We start from the raw sequence: 17,550 nt of genomic DNA, 5'->3' as shown, positions 1-17,550 counted from the left end.
TGAAAGCAAATAACAATTTAATCATACTAAATTTCCATTTTTAGATTTAACCAAGGGGATTTTTTTTAGTCTCGCTTTTTCGCGCATATTGTACGAGAAGAAAAACACAATATGGCCGATGTGTTGATTCACTCCCAAGGAAAATATGACTAATGTTTACCAAAATAGACGGCGTAAATCTGAGTTTGCAAACAGCAAAATACGATGCATGGTATGATGTATGTGGAAGATACACTTTGATGCTGAAAAGATTACGTGATGTCTTCAGTCAGTGAAGAAGACCCTATCAAAAGGGCAGAGAGGACTTGTTCTATTGCACAGAGTATGATCGACTACACGGCGAAACATTTGCGTGGTCTTAGAACACAATGTGCAACTACAGAGGAAATCACGCAGCAAGAAATACGTGGTGCAGAGGTTGGTAGACAATATTTTGGCCAAACGATACTTGATTTGACAATCCCCTCCGCTTCTGTGCATCAAGTTTTTTAACATCTCTATTCAATTTTGTTTTTATATTTTTTCTGTGTTTTCTTTACATAATTTCTTTGTTATGTAATGCTATTAAGGGACCTTATTGAATAAGATTAAGGTATACATTGAGATTAATAGAGTTTATAATTCTTGGATTATCACCAAAAAGTTCACATGGAGATCTTACTTTTGTCAAATTACCCAAGTGTCCAATCTGCCCAAAATTATGTGATTTTAACAGAAATGTTACTTCGTCATGTTGTAAGATTGGTACATTTGCACTTGGATGAAGGCACTGAAATACAAGGAAGAGTTGCACTTTTCATTTGAGTCATAAGGAAGCAGCATTACCAGGACGTTTTCAACAATGATGTGATACCAGGCAAGATTACATCAAAGAAATGCAAAAAACTACTTCTGTGTTCAAGTAGGCACCCATCTTGAATAGTCATAAAATGCTTTTTATTATTTTATGAATTATTATAAAAATCACTTAACCATTTTAATGACAATACAGGTCTGTCATTTAAGATTTGAAAAATGCTGCAAGGTTTCACACATTGAAGTTATTCAGAGTTGATTTTTCTCTACCTTTATTGATAACACTTTCGGTGTCTGTCTATACTACATCTGACACTAGGCAACTGAAAATTCAAGCATCCCTGTGCTGGTAAGATGAAAATAGCTCTTTGTTATGAGGAGGGCTAGATTTTTTTTAATTTCTGGAATTGCAGTTAAGAATTCATTGAAGATTTGCTTCTGAATTTTGTAATAAGCTCAGTGATATTGTATAACTAACTTTCTTCAAATAATATGGAATCAGTTTTCATCGCTCCTTATTTCTGAATGTGATTGATCACCAAAACTCGAGTGTTCTAAAGGCAAGTTAATGAAATTGAAGCCTTGACATTCACCTGAAATTTGAAAATAAACTTTTATAATTTTGATACATTTCAAACCACAGAAACAGCTTAAAATTTAGGTAATAGAAACCATTTTTCTGTAGTAAAACTAAATTAGCTGTGTCTCTTGAATGTATATCAAAGTAAGATAATTTTTACATGTAATGCAGTTTAGACGATCTTAGTTTAGGAAAAACTTACCTACATAAAATGAGAGTTCTACACTTGCATTTCTCTTCTCATTTATTTGGCTAAATTGCAGCAGAATACCCTGTATAGATATATGCAAGATCTAAAATTAGGCGTCAGTGTAAACACCAATCTATTAATAGCATTTTCTTTGACTTTTTGACTCAAAGATAAATTAATAGACACATGAGACTTCCTGAAATATTACAGATCTACAGCAAAACATGTTGGGTGTGGAGAAATATAGGGTTTTGACAACAGTCACTTTTCAGAGTATTTTTGTGGAGAGGCCTGTAATTTATTGTGATGCATATCATGCAAGTGATACATGTCTGTGAGTGCCTGGATTTACGCTGTTAGTTACCTGGCATATATTTTTATTGTGTTTATCACTTGTGGTCCTACATATTGTGCACCATTTCCATAGGGTATTTATTTATATATTGTCCCAGGATGTTTAAAAATATGTTATCAGTAATTAGTTATCAACTCATCCAATTTTTTGTATGTTGGCATTATTATTGATAACTAGTAACTAATTTGTGGTGCACAATGACTTAAAAAGCTAGCAGTTAGGAATTTACAGCTGGGAGCAAGAAGAGGTCGCAGTAAGCCACTATGCCCTTCTTCAATTTTCATCAGTAGAACTTATTAAAAAAAGAAATAAAAAAGTTTGCTCACATTTTAATATGTAGAATTAGGACTTTATTTTTGGAGCAACACATGAACAGATGTCCTTAGTTTGTTTCTTACGATTCGTTCCCAGAGAAACTGTCATTCTGCACAGATCAATCCAACTCTGCAAGGACTCTCGCTGAATGCAATCAGGTGAATGACACATCTGAAGCATTTAGGGGTGATTAACTTTCATGTGCACTTAACTTTGAAAATTTTTTCACCTCGTTTTAAATGCGACCAAAATCACACAAAAGTTTATCTCCCCATAGTTGCTTGAGGGGGCATGTCATTCAGTTAATCTGGTTGTACTTAACAAAGAGTCCCCACAGTATGGAACGATCTTTGTTGAGCGATAGTTTCATTGGGGATGCATCAAAATTTTGTCACACGCTCTGTTTTCTTCTGCTTGAGAAATATAAGCACGTTTTTTAAGGGGGGAGGGGTCATCAGTATTTCTTTTTTGGCTGGATAACTATTTTAATAATCATTAATATATTATGGCAGGGCAAATATACTAAACTCAGCAGTTTTCTAGATTTTTTTTTAAACTGCACAAACTTTCATGCATTTCACATCATGCAAAAAAGTCATTCTTGGACAGGTGACACTTATTTCTTAACTGAATAAGGTGTAACATGCCCTTGGATTATTGAAAAAAAAGTTTATGTGAAGGATGAGCCTGGATGATGATAATCTCTTATAATGTTCCTTTAGAGGGACAGTATCTTTTTGGTCAGTTGTGTTGGTGTGTAATTTTTTGGGGTAAATGTTTTAATTGCTTTCTTATACATGTTTGTTTCTTATTTGGAAAGACCTAGTGATGCTTTCAGATAGCAGTGAATGGATAGTCCATTTGCTTCCTAAGTATTTCAAAGCTCTGTACTTTGTACATCAGTTGAAAACATTGGAATGATATGGTATACAGTCATTCTTCTCTGTAGGCCCCACACATACATTCAGCCCCTAGATATAAAGGTAATCAGGTAAATATTTTGGAAGAATTCCAAATTGAGTAGCCTACTGCTGTTTTGTACTGCATGTCTAGAAGTGGAACAATGCACTTAGGGCTAAATCTGGGTTGTTGATTTCACAACAACTGAAGTCATAACATGGAGCTCTTTGCTGTTTTGTATTGCAACTGAATTACTATGTACATGTCTGAAAATATAAAACTATGTTAATAGTTTAAGTAATTATTATTACATGTGATTTATCATGCATAAAAGGACAATAAGGACCATCACAGAAAAAATGGATTGCTTACGGATGAAGCAATTATACTTTTGTCATGAGTGAATTGGGATTAAAACATCTATTTCACTGTCTCATGATTCGTTATCAACTAAATAAATTGAAAAATTAAGAAGCATGAAGTTAGGTTGACCTATCTACACTGGAAACTTGCCCTCATAGCGTAGCAAGTATAGAGCGGATTCTCAACGAATTGAGCCAGGCTTTACAAAGCCGGTGACCTAAAAATGGCAGACGTACATGAAAGAAAAACCGCCTAATCTTTTAATAGTCTCTCCGCCTCCCCACACGTCGTCCCTGCGGGGTACAGTAATTAAATCTCGGCTCCAACCTCCAACTACGTCTACTGGGGCTGGGTAGTTCTGTGAATATCTCTGGTGATATTATCTCCGTAGATAGTCGATTCGTTGCTGCTCTACGAGCCAATTCATTCCTTTTTCGTCTCTGTTTTGACAGATAATAAAACAGAAGAGCTTTTTTCCTTCGAACGCCTTCAGCCGCCATGCTTTCTTCACCACGAGTTTAACTGATGAGCATGCGCACTTAATATTTCTCAGGTAGCTTCCGCATGGCGAACGGAGCCGAGATTTAATTACTGTATCCCGCAGGGACGACGTGTGGGGAGGCGGAGAGACTATTAAAAGATTAGGCGGTTTTCTTTCATGTACGTCTGCCATTTTTAGGTCACCGGCTTTGTAAAGCCTGGCTCAATTCGTTGAGAATCCGCTCATAGTCTAAGTTCGGTCAACTTATCTCAACTAGACATGGGCCTTTATATCATATTTGAAACTATTGAGTGATTGCATGTGGCATTTTATACTGACATGTGGTATTTTTAATTGTATACATTTATGAAATTTGGATCGCATTGTTGAATATCAACTTTTGTCATTCAGAGCAGTTATGCATATTATGGGCATTGTATTCAAACATGAACAAAGGTCATATTTTCAGAGACAAACTCTTTTTAATCAGCTACAACACAGATTGTTTTCAAGTGTGGCAGTGGTAGAAAGATTTCTTGTTGCGCACCACTACACAAAAACAATAACATCAAAGGACAGGGGGTCAAATTTGACACATATTTGACATGCATAACAATTGCATTGCTTATTGCTTCAAGGGTTTTTTACCAGGAATTTCTGGCCTTCATGTCTAAGTGGTTGGTGAAAGTCTACATGACTTTGTACAACTGTGGGAACACAGCAGGAGAGGGGGGCTGGGAGAGGATGAACTATTTTGGAATGTTTTTGGAAGTGTTTTTGTAGGCAGACAGAGCAGTTGTTAGTATACAGATAGAGTGTTACACTTATTCTGTCCCATTTTTGAAAAAAAGAAAGGTGTTTGAGTCTTTAAAGAATTGGTTTTATAAGGTGTGTAAAAAATCTTTTAAAAGGTAACAATGAGAAACCAAATTAAAATGAAGGTGTCAAGAATATTACTGTGATCATTGTATATTTATCAAAGTACCAGTTTATAAAAGCAACAAAACACAATGAAATAAAATAAAGTGGTTGGAAAGTTTGCATTTGATCATCTTTTGATCAACTTTACTGCCAAAAGGATCAGAATAAGTGACTTAATTAGTAAGGCAGATAACTTGAACTTTGTACATATTGCTTTTCCTTTAGTTTATCTGTTATTGCCAGATTTATGTTCCAGTTGTTACTTGTAGCTTTCTTTTTCAGTTGTTTATTTGGTTATTTTACATGTATATCACAAGATTGCAAAATAATTCAGCTCAGTCATATTATTTATACCACCTTGAAAAAAAAGAACTACACATTTTTGTTCTGTTTGGCGATTATATTATTTCTAATGGCTATAGTATAGGGAATCACCTGGACAACCTGCAAATCTCTTGGAGATCTTAGTCACAGTCTGTGATGAATTAAATTTTACAAGGTGACATGATTATAATAAGTGATTGAAGTGATATTGTTATATCTCTATGTAAAATCTTGAATTTAATTTCAGACGAAACTGATCACCTACTTCACCAATCAGTTGATCCATATTCAGCGAGCTCGGGCAGCCAATAATGGGGTATTGCCAGGGACGCTCACCAAGTACCCCAACACAGCCAGCTGGTTGGAGATAGTGGGACTGAAGGAGGAGGTCACTAAGGTTAGAATTATAAACTGAAGATATATGGTCCAGAGGAAAATTCTCAGTGTGAAGCTTATTATTTAATGGCTTTTACAGGACTTCTCTGCAGTCAATTTAAAAAATGATTCCCACCTAAATTTGCAGTTTGATATGGCGGTCAAGTACAATCTTCTGTTCTGTATTTCACTTTCACTTTAAACAATCTTCTAGTATTCTGTGTAATAATTGGGAAATGTGTGTATGCTGCTTGCTCTAAGCAAAAACCAATGCTGTCAGATTCTGGGTTACTTATGAAAGTCTTGTCTTTTGCAATACACATTGAATTAACAGCTGTAGTTTTTGGTATTAGACTGATAGCAGACAAATACGTTCAGATATGACACCTGCAAAAACAATTATTCAATGCCATTAGAATATGTTGGTCAATGTGAACTTTTTTACTACCCTCATGTCGGATACCTCATGATTATTTTAATATCTGTTTTATAACAAATAAAGAATGTTTTGATTTTTATGTACAGTATTAAATATTTGTACGTAGTGTGCCTGGGACCTCTATTGTCAGTGTATTGCACTGTAATGTTTAAAAGATGCATAATGTTTTTATTTAAGTGAAGTCATGTCATATTTTTTTCCATGCAGGTATTCCATTTGAAGCATCCATATCAGCCTAATTGAAACATAATAGAATTTTCTCTTTGCCATTGATTAAGCTTTTTGTTCACATTATTACAGGATATCTTGATTAAATTAAAATATCAAAGTGACCACACAAGTTACCATAAAGGTTGACCAGAAAATGTGCCAAACACTTAAAATTTTTACTTTTCAAGCAAGAGCGAAACCAGTGAAAAAAAAAGATGTATGATTTCTTCACTTTAACCAAAGCATTCTATAAGATCTAAATCATATTTTCAGGGCATCCTCACAGAGAGTGCAACAGTGGAGAAGCTGTTAGAAATGAGCCCTGACCAAGTAACAGATATGCTGCAGAGATATAAAGGAGGGTTTGATGAGACCAGCAGACTTAACAAGGCTTTGTGTAAACTGAAGATCTGTTTAGGTAATAGGTGACACAATTCTAAGATTTCACATACATCTTTGCAACAAATAGACTAGAATATTACAAAAAATTTTGTCAACAGTTGATTACTCTGTCTCAGTTGATACATGTCTGTGTGAGCATGTGCAGGTGCATCTTTTCCCAAAAATCAGAGTTGGTCAAAAGGCATGACAACTTCCTTCTTTGATTGGTAACAAAGTACTGCACCACATAGGTGCACAAACACTTGAATTACTGTAAAGAAGTAATTTTGTTGGTAATGAATGAGTAAATGTTACCCAAATTTTATTAATCGAAGCCCTGCAACAGTGGTTGGGATACGTCAAGCCAATGGATTGTGTTAGCTGCTTGTAAAACTGCGACTGTCATGTTTTGCACACAAAATGATCTATATGTCCAGCCAATTAATGTGGAATAGGTGTTTGTCATGTTCATAAGGGTACACAGGTCGTGCTCCCATGATACAACTCTGGAGTGCAGATGCCCCTTTTCACAAAAAGCAGAGTCGGTCATTGACCTCTGTCATCTTCCTTCAGATCGCCAGACCCATGGTGAGAAGCCAGGTGGCAGTGATGATTTCCACTGGGAACCCTCTGGCTCCAGCACCCCCACCACAGAGCAGGAGAAAGAGCGGGAAGAAGAACAACCCGAGATCCACCCCAAGCCCACCAGCAGGCCTTCCACGTCATCTCTGCCACCAAACACAGTTCTTGACAGACATTCCAGTGACTCCACCCCATCTCACAGCACACCTAACTCACCTGGTCCTCATCCATCACCAGACAGGTAAGTGCTCTTTAAGTGATACTCTCTTAATACCACATGAGAATTTTGGTCTTTGGTCATGGATTATGCTAGGGGCATACAGAAAATTTAGAAGATGACCACTTTGTTCTTGAGATTATCATCCAAATTATTAAAAATAGAGTTAAAGTGTACATGTGAAACTAGCAATAAAATATTCATTCATGACAGATACTTGAACTATTTGACTGCCATTAGATTCATCTAGATTTTATTTTCCAAAATCCAGAAGAAGATTAACACCACCACCGACACCTCCATTGGGCAGGCAGTCTAAGCCAAAGATTCACCCGACAGGCACTCCACCTCCATTGAAGAGACACCACATCATACTACCTGAATTTCCCCTGACTAAAAGCAAATCACATGAGTCGCAATTGGCAAATAGAGTAACAGAACAGAAAAGTAGCAAGTAAGTTCCAGATGTGAATTTTTATACAGTTTACTACCTGGTACTTGAAATGTAAGGTCTGTAGTTCTTTGGTATATATGTAGTCACAATATTGGTATTATTTATTTATTTCAGTTTTGCATATTTTAGCTATAGTTAAAGATGCATTATATGTCATCATTAAATGTTAATCTTTATCATTTAGTCTTGTACATAACTGAATTTATTTAAGGTCATCGTCTGAAATAGTATTTCTAGTGTTTAACATTGGTGAAAACATCTGCTTTTAGATATTAAATTTGACATATAAATTTTGTTTCAAAGATCTACAACTAAGAAGAAGCCAATTAATTTAAACCTGCATGGCAGCCATGACACCATTTATGATGGCCGCCGTATGTCCACAGACAGTGGAGAAAGTGGAGGGACAAATAGAGCAGGTATGTCTGTCTGGTCTTTAATAATTGAAGGCACCAATCCCAAGTACCCTGAATCAGAGCAGCTTGATTACGTTTTGTTCCCATATGAATCACCATTTATGTACACAAACATATTGGATGTTCTTATACATATATTGAAATCTTATTGTTGATTATGATTGTGGATTTTAATTTGCAAATTAATTAAGACGAAACCATCTTTGATTGTAATACAACTACTTTATTTCATAGTAAAGTAAAAGTAAAGTTCGCTTCTTATATGCCCCACCGCAGATGTGTCTCAGTAGGGTTTACAGGTGCAGTTTACATACAGATTTACATATTAATTTGTAATTGTACATGCAATACAACAAAATAGTATAGGAGATACACTACAAAAGTCAGGTAATTCTCACTCATGTTGCCTGCATGTTATGAATCCTTATTAACCCAAAGCATCAGGTTAAAAGCAGACACCCTCCTAGAGTAAAATTGTCTGCGAGAACTGTACCTCATTGTCCCGATTGTGTTGTTAAATATTATATAATAATATATATATTGTTTTTTAATGAATACAACAATTTAATCACCTCTTTTTCCAGATACTCTCATGGTGCAAAAGTCCCCTAAAACTGCAAGGAGTATGTTACATTCTATCAACCACAGGTAAAATGAATGGCAAAATTTTTATATATGTTTGTTTATTCAATATATATAACTTTAAGCTAAAAAAAGTTTTAACTATAAGTTAACAAGATTAAGGTGTATGTTAAAATTTATAGATCTGTTATATAATCCTTAATTCAGTGCAGTGTATTATTGTTGTTCATTTATTATTTACTTTTATAAGTTCATTTAAGCTGTGTTTGTTTGAGACAACCTGATGAATGTTGTTGAAAAAAAGAAAACAAAATTAGTTTGTTATGGTCTTAAACATAAAAAAGTTTTCATTTTGCACTTGCATGTTTTGGATTTTACTCTAGGATGTACACAATTTTGTTGCCTAAAGCTGATAATTATTATTAGCTATCAGTGATAATGAAGAAAGGCATGACATGACTTAGATTTACCCATTACTATATTAATAGCTATTTTTTGTCAGTGCATGAAATAGTGAGAAAGATGTTGGTTGTGGGGATTATTGTCTAGTCAGTAATGAAAAGTCTTTCTTTTTCAACTGCTGCCAAGGTTTACTAACATGTTTAAGTTAACTAGCAGTAGCTGTGACTACTGTTATCGGCCACTTTTTCGTGGATATAAATGTAAAAACTGCAAGTAAGAAGATCCGTTTTGCCAGCTTGGTGAAAGTTGGGCAGTGCCAATGTGCAATATCAATGTGGTGCATGTATACTTGATAATTGTTTGTGCAGACACTGGTTTAATTTCATAGAAGCAATGTGGCTATGAGCATATCCCTTGCTTTGTTTCTCTAAACCCTCTCTTTTGTATATTAGAATTAATGCATGATTATATTCTACTCCTATTTTGGATCTGTATCATTAAACAACTATACGTATTAATCTAACAGCCTTTAGGGACTCGGAGATCTTTTTTGTTTCTTCCAGAAATTGGTGTCTCTTGAAATGAACTGTTTATTTTCATAGCAAAGGTCATCGTTTCACCTTCTTTTGATGATGTTCACAAATAGTGAATCACTTTCTAAAGCCATATATGTAGGGTTACATACAATGCTGGGCTGAAACTAACATATGCATTTTGATCCAATGAATAAATAATTATAGTGAAGAAAATGACAAAAAAAGACAAATTATGTTTAATTTTGAATGAAAATAGTTAAGCCATGATTAAGTTGCTATTTGCCTAAAACTGAAATTCTGTTAGTGAAAGCCAAGCAGTTTGTGAACCCTAATACTGCACTGTTAAATACTTCTGATAACTGAGTACTCAGATTTGTTTTTTCAGTCAAATATTTTTTTCTCCAATGATCTGAATTTGAATCAAGTATTCCAATCTGCTTAAGGTTATATACCCTCTTAGACAAAACAAGGTAAAAATATATTTGTATAAACTGGTTGTTAATGTATTATCATATAATATTTTATGGACATGGCAAGTTTTCACATAAAAGCATAGTCAAGTTTCTGATGACATCATATATTGGCAGTTTTTTTTTTGGGGGGGGGGGTTGAAGGTGCTGTTTTTGGCTTCTTGATGTTCTCTGTTGTCTCAGCTTGTCAAAAAATATCTAAGAACAAATAGGAACATGAGAACTATGTTTGTAATGGTGCAACTGATTTTATGAAAATTACTTCCTTATAAAAAAAAATGAATTTTAAATGATGAATTTTAAATGAACCTTTGTAAATAAAATTGCCTAACATCAGGTAACCAGATGTCAAATCAAAATCTGTGTCACTGGATTAATTTTCATAGCTTTTGCATCAAGTGCAGTTTGTGGTAATTTAGGTCTAAGCGGTTGTGGAGTTGGCCTCCAAAATGATAGCTGTCTACATTCTATAAGAAATTTTGAATTATGTTGAAAATAGCTTTCTGACAGATAAAACTGGTACCTTAGCTATTAAGTCAAATGACATACCCACCTTTTATCAATTTGTTGGTCAACATAGTCCCTTAGTATATGCCAGATGACAGACATGATAGATTGATAAATAAATGAAAGAAATAACTTCAAGGTGACAAAATAATATATTTGTGGGTATATAACCTTACCACTTTTTACCACAAGGCCTTTCTGAGTTCTCAGTTTTTAGATGTAGTAGGATATATATGGTAACTTACCCTTTTTCTGTATAACTCACCTGTTCACCATATGCTTTGTATGTTTTTCTGCATAGATTCAGCAGTAAACTTATATTCGGAGATTGTGATTACTGCAGTAAACATGTGTTTAGAGGAAAAGTGTGTAAATATTGCAAGTAAGTGGACACCTTTGTGTGTGCAATCTTGTTCTCTGCAGCAGTTTGTGGGGGTCAAGTTGAAATATAAATGGGTATTAAACATGGTACAGGCACATCACACATTAGAACAGATTTATTTAATGTGTGAGGATATTAACCAACAAAATGAACGAAATTGCATACATTTTTATTTTGAAATTTGTGATGAAAAGCAAACATTTGTGAACACCAACCACTGTCTGCATTATCTTCACATATTTCATTGAAGTTGGGTTCTGAATTTCTTTTGTACATAAATGTATCACTATATGTCTTCTCCTAGAAATTGCTTCAGAGAACAAGCTATCCTTTCTCAAAATTATCAGATATTATGTCATCTTGAGTACGTAAAATGTTATGCTGGCAAAATGTATAGTGTAGTTATTTTATAATATGATGTAAAATGATTCTTTATATATAAAGTAACATTAAGCTTAACAAATAAAAATAACTTGCAATTTTATTAATTTGAAGAAGTTAAACTTGATTAAAAAAATTTTATCCCAGCTTTGTCTTTTATCACTATTTATAACAAAATTTTGTTGAAGTAAAAAAAAATTGGAAAATGATATTCAATCTGTCATTAGTGTTTTTTAGAGACTTCTATGAAAGAATCTAATTTTATTTCATATCCTAGGAAAAAATTCCATAGAGAGTGTGCTACCAAAGCTGCCCCAGCATGTGGACTACCGGACGAGTTCTTATATAAGTACTTAGAATTCATTAGACAAGATGGTAAGTCAGGAAACTTCACCACCGTTCATGTATGCCAGTGAAATTTCCCATATAACTAAAATGATTGACCTTAATTATTTTGTCACCTTTGGGTAGCAGTTGATTTGATTCCATTCTTTGGATTAATTTTGCTTGAGCAAAAAAATTTATATTCACATTCACTGACTTAAGCTCTTTTTTCTTTTAGTTTGATATAAATGGTATTTAGTTAGGATGTATCTCACACATAGTAAATCAAAGCTGTAAAGCAGATAATATTTTAAACATAGAGAAAAAAATGAAATGGAATGAAATACAAATTGTTTTAAAAATGAAACAACCAAAGGTAAATATGCTCATTACATTTTTATTGATAAATTTCTTGAAACCAACCACAAAAAAAAGATAATTTTCCACTTTATTATATATATGAGATAAAATGGAAAAAGTAGAACAGGTGATAAGTGCATTTCCATTGTTATTTTCCAACTGGAGATAACTATTTTTGTGATTAGATGATAACAAAATGTGCGGTGAGCTTAACCCAGATTTTAAATGTTGTTGTTTCAGGCGGGTCACCAGCTTCTCCAAGACATGTGATGGACCTATCAGGCAACAACCACAACCACGAAAGTAACAACAAGATGAAGCCTGTCCAGTCTGTCCCCACCTTTGTTTCAGTGCCAGACTCCAGCTCAAACCCCTCCTCCTGTAGCTCATCCACCCCCTCATCCCCCGCGCTGATCACCAACCCCTCATCCACATCCACCAGTATGACCCCACCCACCCCAGCAGGACCCAACTCTCCAGTGATCAGGGTCACAGAGTTCCAGTTTCCAGGTACGTGGATGTTACCATGGTTACAGTCAGGGTTGATTTGCATAATATAAATGCAAGAGGAGGAAAGATAAAATTGGGAAGCATAGATCCTGAATTTGATAGGTGAATTGATGGGCAGTTTAGGGAAAGCATGAGATAAACAAAATGTGTGTGCAGTGCAGCAGGTGAAATGTAAATTTTGAGTGTGTCATGAACCTGTGTGAATCACCAACTTAATGAAATATTTATTGGCTTGTTTTGTTTTTCCCTTTAGAAACAAATGATAATAGCAGCATTGTAAGTTCTACAACAAGTGGCTATCTGAATACATACAATGGCTTTGAACCTAGGGTGAATGATAACCACAATGCGTAAGTATTTTTATTAGCAAACTTGAATGACATAGTTACATTGCTGATCTCTCTCTCTCTCTCTCTCTCTCAAATGAATTTAGAAGGATAGAGACCTCCAACCAATAAATTCTAAAATACCTTTCTCCAGAGGTAGTTAACTGATGGGTAATATTTTATTTGTTTTCAGAGATGTTATAAATACCAACACGTCAAATGACAGTGACAAAACAATAACAGTAAGTACTTTTCTGTATAATAATACTGAATGCTACTAATCTGAGATTAGAAGTGAAAAAGATCAAATGAAGTATTGGGTAACTTCTTTATGTCTGAAATTTTTTATGAATACCATACTGTGTGTGTGTGTGTGTGTGTGTGTGTGTGTGTGTGTGTGTGTGTGAAAATATTGATTAAATAATACGATTTTTTTTCAGAGTAATTCAGAAAAAATAATTCCTGACCGCACAGATTCCATAGACAGTCAAGATGATGCCCTGCTGCATCGGGCTTTAAGTGTAAGTTAATATTACTAAAACATTTTACTGAAGTAGTTGCTTGCTTTCTTTAATATGTGTTTTAGACCACAATTCAGTAAGATCAAGATCTGTTACATTAAGACATCTTTTGTATATTACAAATTCAGATACATGTCATGTTCTAATCAATTGTTGACAGACTGGGTCTTGACAGTGTACTGTTTTTGTTTTCAGATATCTGTTCAGATAAAAGAATGGGACATCCCTTATGAAGACTTAACAAGGGGTGATATAATAGGTCATGGAAGGTTTGGAACTGTATACAAGTAAGTTTGCTTGTTTAGAAATAAGTTCAAATTGATTTTGACAATTGTCGAACAATATTTTTTATGTTGGTGCATGTGTCTTTTAAAAAAGCAGCGAATGACAAGCTCTATCTCATTCAGAATTCCACAAAATCCACACCTGTCATAGAATTTATTTTGAAATTCTTGTGGTTTTAAAGGTCAAGTGTGTCCAGAATGTGTTAAGATTGTAAAGAGATGATTTCTTATTGCTTGGTAATGTATTCTCCACCCCCCACCCCCACCCCCCCCCCCCCACCCCCCAATATCCTTGACACAAGGCTCATGATCCCATTCCTTGTAGTACAGACTAATTAGGATCACAATGTCTTTTTCAGGGGTCATTGGCATGGAGAAGTAGCAATCAAAATGTTAAACATGGACCCTAATGCAGACAATCAAGCACAGTTATCAGCATTCAAAATGGAGGTAGGTGATATTTGTGATGAATTTCTATATGGCACATCCAGTGATGTTTCTATTCTCCTTATAAAAATTATTTAAATTTGAAAATTACTGGCACTTTAAAAAAGGCCAATAAATTTGACTAAAAATTCTAATGTACCATTAAAAATACTTAGTTTATTAAATTAATTGGCACACTTTGTAAGTTTCTTAAAAATATGAGTTTGCATTAAACTTTAAAAAAGCTTATGCCTTTTGTGTTGGAAGAACAACGAAATGTACTGTTGACATAAAAGATCATCCAGATAAATCCTTGGTTTTAAATATGTGAAATATTTATCTGCAAACATAGTTTGGATATGATTGTTAATTTCCAGGTGGCAATGCTGAGAAAAACTAGGCATGACAATTTAGTATTATTCATGGGTGCTTGCATGAAGCCTCCGCACTTAGCCATTGTAACAAGGTAACATTCATTCACTGCCAACAAGTTATGATTTTAGATGAAGTGTTACAATTGCAAGAAGTTTTATCTATATTGATTTCTGTTTTAATTTGATGGTGATGATATATTTATCACTAGATTTTTATTATTACTATTGTATTTTTTTAAAAACGACATAATTTTGAGTTGTGATTAACTGATTTTACAATAAGTTAAATCTTTTTTCAATTTTTTCAGTATTCTGAAAGGATATACTCTCTATACTCATATCCACATGAGGAAAGAAAAATTCACCATGAATAGAATAGTTATCATCTCATCTCAGATAGTTCAGGGTATGAGCTATCTTCATCACAGAGGCATTGTCCATAAAGACCTGAAGACCAAGAATATTTTCCTGGAAAATGGGAAAGTTGTGATCACTGACTTTGGTCTCTTTAATGTTACCAGGTTGTGCCAAGGAAATGGGTGAGTAGTTATGTGTCTTGCATTGGATGGAATATAACAAATTAAAACTTTCCATAAACATAAATGTAGATATCTTTACCTAGGTTTCTTGCTTTCTTTTATCATGTTATTTCATCCAAAGCCAAATGGTTACACATCTTTTCTTTTTTTGATATAAACAGAATCCATGTAGAATAGATAATTTCCCCCTATGATACATTGACGAGTTACTACACAAATCTTACCTCTTTCATGATCTTCTGTTTCAGGAAGGGGGACTTCCTTGTCATTCCTCCAGGTTGGTTGTGCTACTTGTCCCCAGAGATCATGCGTTCCTTACATGCTGGAGAGAGAAATGAAGATTTGCCTTTCTCAGAGCATTCAGATGTGTATGCATTTGGGTAGGTGAACTATTTCTGCTTGCTGTTGCTGTGGCAAATCTTGTTGTTTTTACAGTTGATTGTGTTCTAGTTTTTCAAAGGCTTGCAATTCTTGACTATAAGCAATTCAGATCTGTTTTCTCTAAGTAAATGCTAAATGCAGATACTTGTTAATAAAGCTGGTGAGCATGAATTATTTTAGAAATACTTTTATATAATGATTACTTATTTTAGAAAAAGTTTTAAAAAATGCTTACCGGAATCAAAATGACAATAAACATTGATTCTTTTCAGAACTGTTTGGTATGAGATGTTCTGTGGTGAATGGCCATTCAAGAATCAGCCCCCAGAGTCCATCATTTGGCAGGTGGGGAGGGGCATGAAACAATCTCTTGGGAACGTCAATGCATCCAAAGACGTCAAAGTAAGTGGTGACAAGGTCGCATTATGTACTTTAGATAAAAGAAGACGTGGGTTTTTTGTTAGTATATGATATATTGATAGAAAATATGATTTGATTTGATTTGATTTAATGAAACGCACTATATTTTTGGCTCAGGTTGTTTAGATTATTGAGGTAAAAACCTGATGTATAACCTTCAGTTACTCTCTTGTACTATTGTTTATCCTAAGACTGGCTTGTCTTCCCTCTCCTAGGATGTATTAATGCAGTGCTGGTCCTACAATCCAGAATCGAGACCGGAGTTTGTCAGATTCTTAAAGATACTTGAACGTTTACCAAAGAAACCACTATCAAGAAGTCCGTCACATCCTATCCACCTTTCCCGCAGCGCAGAATCAGTATTCTAAATACAGTGAAGTGTTAACTTGAGAGAAGAGACTCATCCGGCTAGGAAACAGGCTTTCCATTCATTTAAGTCATTTATACGATGGTGCAGTTCTCTTATAAAAGCAAGCAGCAGATGGTGGGAGACAATGATGAGGGAATAAAGGTTGAATTTTCCAGAAGAGCAAAACCCTTACTGTTACAAAGCTGTGATTCACTCAGTGATACTACAGGATTTAACACTTAGTGTTACAATTAGTATTAAAAGGAATCGGCCATACCACTGCTGCAGCTGATGTGCAGTCTGCATGCTGTTGAAGAGTGCATCTGTTGTATTGTAATAACATAAAAAGTTCGTTTTTAAATGAAATAGTTGCTTTTATTTTGGTTTACTTAACATTCTTGTACCATGACAAATTTTTTGACAATTCTGCTGTTCTCTCTTTAGTTTGATACCTTTTTATAGTTGCCACAAATTTGTATTCTCTTTTACACCCAGTGTGAAACGTTAACTTCCTCTCAGTCTTAAGTATGTGTAAGGCAACTTTTTATTAGTGCAGATGTGTAAAGATCATCTCGCACAAACTTCCAAGAAGTTTGAGAACACCCTATGACAAGTGCATCTGTCCACTCTTCATGTCAGACTTGTACATCTTACGTATTACTTTAAAACATACCAGACTTGTGCTATAAGTTTTCTCTTAATTATGTGAGCAACGTTTAGACGCCACATTATCTTGTAATTTGTTTTGTTCATTTCAGCATGTGAAAGTTGCACAGTGCTGTTGTAAGATAACACCTGCTTGTTTGCATCCAAATTATGTGTATGGTAACATGCTGTAAAAAGAATTGTACATGTTCCACTTCATCCATACGTCATCAGTTTATGTCAGTGCAATAATATTATGATATAATAATATATTGGACAAACGATAATTGTAAATAATGACATGAATAAAATTGTATTTAACTTCTGGATATGTTTGTCAGTAAACATCCAGTGTTTTTTGAGCAGAAAATTATTTAACTGCTATGAAGAGCTGTGTGTCATGTCCACCATAAATATCATTTGAATGGGTACATTATGATTATGTATTTTACTACATTGCGTAACCCTAATTGAAAATAATTAATCTAATTAAAAATTATTAACAATCTTTTTAAAAATGTCCCACCAAATTT

The 17,550-nt window shown here is 34.4% G+C and overlaps 1 protein-coding gene across 1 annotated transcript; it reads left to right on the top strand.

Moving 5' to 3' along the window:
• The first annotated feature begins 82 nt into the window (after positions 1–82).
• LOC106170212 (kinase suppressor of Ras 2) lies at positions 83–17,342 on the top strand. Its single transcript, XM_013549984.2, has 20 exons — positions 83–417; positions 5,472–5,621; positions 6,522–6,666; positions 7,203–7,452; positions 7,700–7,882; positions 8,186–8,301; positions 8,883–8,946; positions 11,097–11,177; positions 11,836–11,933; positions 12,483–12,752; positions 13,006–13,102; positions 13,272–13,320; positions 13,519–13,599; positions 13,795–13,886; positions 14,243–14,333; positions 14,687–14,775; positions 14,992–15,222; positions 15,471–15,602; positions 15,876–16,005; positions 16,239–17,342. Exons 1-20 carry the CDS (start codon positions 259–261, stop codon positions 16,389–16,391), a joined length of 2,661 nt encoding a protein of 886 aa, XP_013405438.1. The 5' UTR covers positions 83–258; the 3' UTR covers positions 16,392–17,342.
• The last annotated feature ends 208 nt before the right edge of the window (positions 17,343–17,550 follow it).

Source organism: Lingula anatina, chromosome 1, assembly GCF_051362555.1.
Source record: "Lingula anatina isolate TDL-2025a chromosome 1, LinAna3.0, whole genome shotgun sequence".
NCBI lineage: Eukaryota > Metazoa > Brachiopoda > Lingulata > Lingulida > Lingulidae > Lingula > Lingula anatina.
This window is presented reverse-complemented; position numbering and strand designations above follow the sequence as displayed.

Excerpts from the sequence above, each read along its gene's own strand:
- LOC106170212 (XM_013549984.2), top strand. The coding sequence starts at position 259 with ATGTCTTCAGTCAGTGAAGAAGACCCTATCAAAAGGGCAGAGAGGACT. Across the intron at positions 5,622-6,521 it reads TGAAGGAGGAGGTCACTAAG|GGCATCCTCACAGAGAGTGC; the intron begins GTTAGAATTATA and ends TCATATTTTCAG. Across the intron at positions 13,103-13,271 it reads GTGAATGATAACCACAATGC|AGATGTTATAAATACCAACA; the intron begins GTAAGTATTTTT and ends ATTTGTTTTCAG.